The following is a 3,079-nucleotide window of genomic DNA, read 5'->3' as shown; positions in this document are numbered from 1 at the left end:
GGATTTCTACACGGTTGAGACGGTGAGCTCGGGGGCCGACTGCAAGTGCTCCTGCACTGCACCCCCCTCCTCGCTGAACCCCTGTGAGAACGAGTGGAAGATGGAGAAGCTGAAGAAGCAGGCGCCTGAGCTCTTTAAGGTACCTGAGGCATGGTGGGACTGGGGGCCAGACGCACCCTCCCCGCACTGCACAGCCCTGCCCTGTGCCCACTCCTGTGCCCTGTGCCTCACCCCCACACTGTGCCCCTGCCCCATGTCTCAGCCCTGCCCTGTGGCCCATCCCTGCTCTTCCTCTGCAGCTGCAGTCCATGGTGGACCTGCTGGAGGGAACGCTGTACAGCATGGACCTGATGAAGGTGCACTCCTACATCAGCAAGGTGGTGGCCCAGATGAACACACTGGAGGAGGTGAGCTCTGGCAGCACCATCCCTGCAGTGCTCCCTGCTGAACTGCTCAGGACTTTCTGGGGGTGCCGTGGTTCCAGCCTCTCCTCTCCTGCAGACCATCAAGACTAACCTGAGCAGGGAGAACGACTTCATGAAGGAGAGTGTCCTGCACCTCACCAACCAGATGAAACGCTATGAGAACTACTCCGACATCATGCTCAGCATCAAGAAGGAGATCTCCAACCTGGGTTACCAGCTGCTGCAGAAGGACGCGGCTGCTGTCCCCGAGAGCAAGGCACAGGTACCCCGAGCCACAGGTACCCCAGGGCCCGGCCCTGCACAGGCACAGCCGGTGCTGCCAGGCAGAGCTGAGCTCCCCCAGGCTTGTGAGAGGTGCACCCCTGGCAGCCAGGGGCTGGTGCCTGTGCCCACTGCCTGGCTCGGTGGCAGCAGGGAAGTGGAGGGATGGGAGGGGAGGGGGTCTGACAGGCTGTGCCCCCCAGGACACGGCAGGCGGCCGAGAGAAGGAGGCGGGGCGGTACCCCAGCACCCGCAAGGCACTGGGGGACAAGGCGGCCCCCCGAGCGCCCAAGGAGAAGCCACTGAAGCCTGAGAAGCCCAAAAAGGAGAACACCAAGTCCAGGGCAGGGGCCCAGCCCACACCCAAGCCCAAGCCCCTGGCGCACCAGCAGACCGTGGTCCGAGGCATCACATACTACAAGGTGGGGCAGGCGGCAGCGGCGGAGGGGCCGGCCGGCAGCCGCGGTGAGTCCAGCGTGGGGCACAGGCGGGGGGCATGGGAGCACCCTCCCACCGAGGCAGAGGGCCTGGGGCTGCCCCTGCAAATGCACTGACTCCCAGCTTGTCCCCCCACAGAGAGCCCTGCAAGGGGGCCAGCTGTGCCGGAGCAGCAGGAGGAGAGGGGCCCCCCAGCCCCCCCAGCTGAGGGGACCCCAGCCCAAGCTGTTGCACAGACAGAGACCGCCGTGCCCAACACCACGGCTGTGCCCAGCACTGCCCCGGCCCCCCGCAGCACCACCCGCAGCCTCCCCAGCCCCCTTGGGCAGGGGGATGACAGCACTGGGGACCCCGAAACACCAAACAGAGGTGGGTGAGTGGGGGGCAGCTGGGAGGGGGCACCCGGCCCGGCAGTCCCAGTGCCTGTGGCCAGGCCAGGCCAGCAATAGCCATGCCATGGGGAAGGAGGAGGAGGCAGCTGCCTGGGGCAGGGATAAGCCCTCGTCCCTCTCCTCCTCCACGGTACCCAGTGAAGGAGGTGGAGTGTGAAGGCACCATCGAGTCGGTGGAGCCTCCCATGGAGCACCACAGCTACGGGCGCAACGAGGGGGCCTGGATGAAGGACCCGGCAGCCAAGGATGACCGTATCTATGTCACCAACTACTACTATGGGAACAGCCTGGTGGAGTTCAGGAGCCTCGAGAACTTCAAGCAGGGTGAGGGTCAGCAGCCGAGTGGGTGCAGGGGCCTCAGCTCCTCCTGGGTGAGTGCCCAGTGCTGTGTGACACTGGCTGTGCCAGCCCTGGGGCGGTGGGCAGCTCATGGGGACCTGCCCTGGGGAGCACCCACAGGGCAGTGAGGGGGACACAAGTCCCCTGCCACTGCCAGCACACTCGGGGCATTGTGCATGGGACCCCAGTGCTGCAGCGGGTCCCAGCGCCTCTCCCACCCCCTCACAGGCCGCTGGAGCAACCTCTACAAGCTGCCCTACAACTGGATTGGCACCGGGCATGTGGTGTACCGGGGGGCCTTCTACTACAACCGTGCCTTCACCAAGAACATCATCAAGTATGACCTGAAGGAGCGGTACGTGGCGGGCTGGGCGCTGCTCCACGACGTGGTGTATGAGGACACAACGCCCTGGAAGTGGAGGGGCCACTCAGACATTGACTTTGCTGTGGATGAGAGTGGGCTCTGGGTTATCTACCCCTCTGTGGACTACGACTACTCGCAGCAGGAGGTGATCGTGCTGAGCCGACTCGACCCCGGGGACCTCTCGGTGCGCAAGGAAACCACCTGGAAGACGGGGCTGAAGCGCAACACCTACGGGAACTGCTTCATCATCTGCGGCATCCTCTACGCTGTAGACACCTACAGCCAGAAGGAAGGGCAGATCTCCTACGCCTTTGACACGCACACGAACACGGAGGCAGAGCTCCGGCTGCCCTTCCTCAACCACTACTCCTTCACCACGCAGGTCGACTACAACCCCAAGGAGAAGGTGCTCTACGCCTGGGACAACGGCCATCAGATGACATATGGGCTCCACTTCGTGGTCTGAGCGCCCGGGGGTTCCCATCTGCCCTCCTGCACCCACCCTCTGCTGTGCCTGGCTGGGGCACCCTGACGCAGCCTGGGCCTGGCACCCCGACCCCAGCTGGACCAGGGCTGTGGCAACAGCCCGGCTTCCACCCCAACCCCCTCCCCATCCTCTGTGCCCATCAGCTGCCCCGTGCCCACTGCACTGCGGGGCAGAGAGTGCACAGCCCCCAGCAGACACCCCCACGACAACGTGGCCCCCGGCACCACGGCAGCTCAGCTGGCATTGCCTTCCTGGGGAACAGAGAGAAGCCCAGCCCCACGTCCCTCCAGCACCACTGGCACCATGGCAGCACCCACCCCATATCACTGCACTGAGCACCCACTGCACTGCCCCCAGCCGAGCCCCCTCCCCG

The 3,079-nt window shown here is 65.2% G+C and overlaps 1 protein-coding gene across 1 annotated transcript; it reads left to right on the top strand.

Annotated features, from left to right (window-relative positions):
* The first annotated feature begins 6 nt into the window (after positions 1 to 6).
* On the top strand, positions 7 to 2,855 carry OLFML2A (olfactomedin like 2A). Its single transcript, XM_018074169.2, has 7 exons — positions 7 to 139; positions 300 to 407; positions 502 to 687; positions 890 to 1,151; positions 1,263 to 1,493; positions 1,655 to 1,840; positions 2,084 to 2,855. The coding sequence occupies exons 1-7, from the start codon at positions 101 to 103 to the stop codon at positions 2,683 to 2,685; spliced, it is 1,614 nt and encodes a 537-aa protein (XP_017929658.2). The 5' UTR covers positions 7 to 100; the 3' UTR covers positions 2,686 to 2,855.
* The last annotated feature ends 224 nt before the right edge of the window (positions 2,856 to 3,079 follow it).

Source organism: Manacus vitellinus, unplaced genomic scaffold (genome assembly GCF_001715985.3).
Source record: "Manacus vitellinus isolate BGI_N305 unplaced genomic scaffold, ASM171598v3 scaffold_27_pilon, whole genome shotgun sequence".
Taxonomy (NCBI): Eukaryota; Metazoa; Chordata; class Aves; order Passeriformes; family Pipridae; genus Manacus; species Manacus vitellinus.
This window is presented reverse-complemented; position numbering and strand designations above follow the sequence as displayed.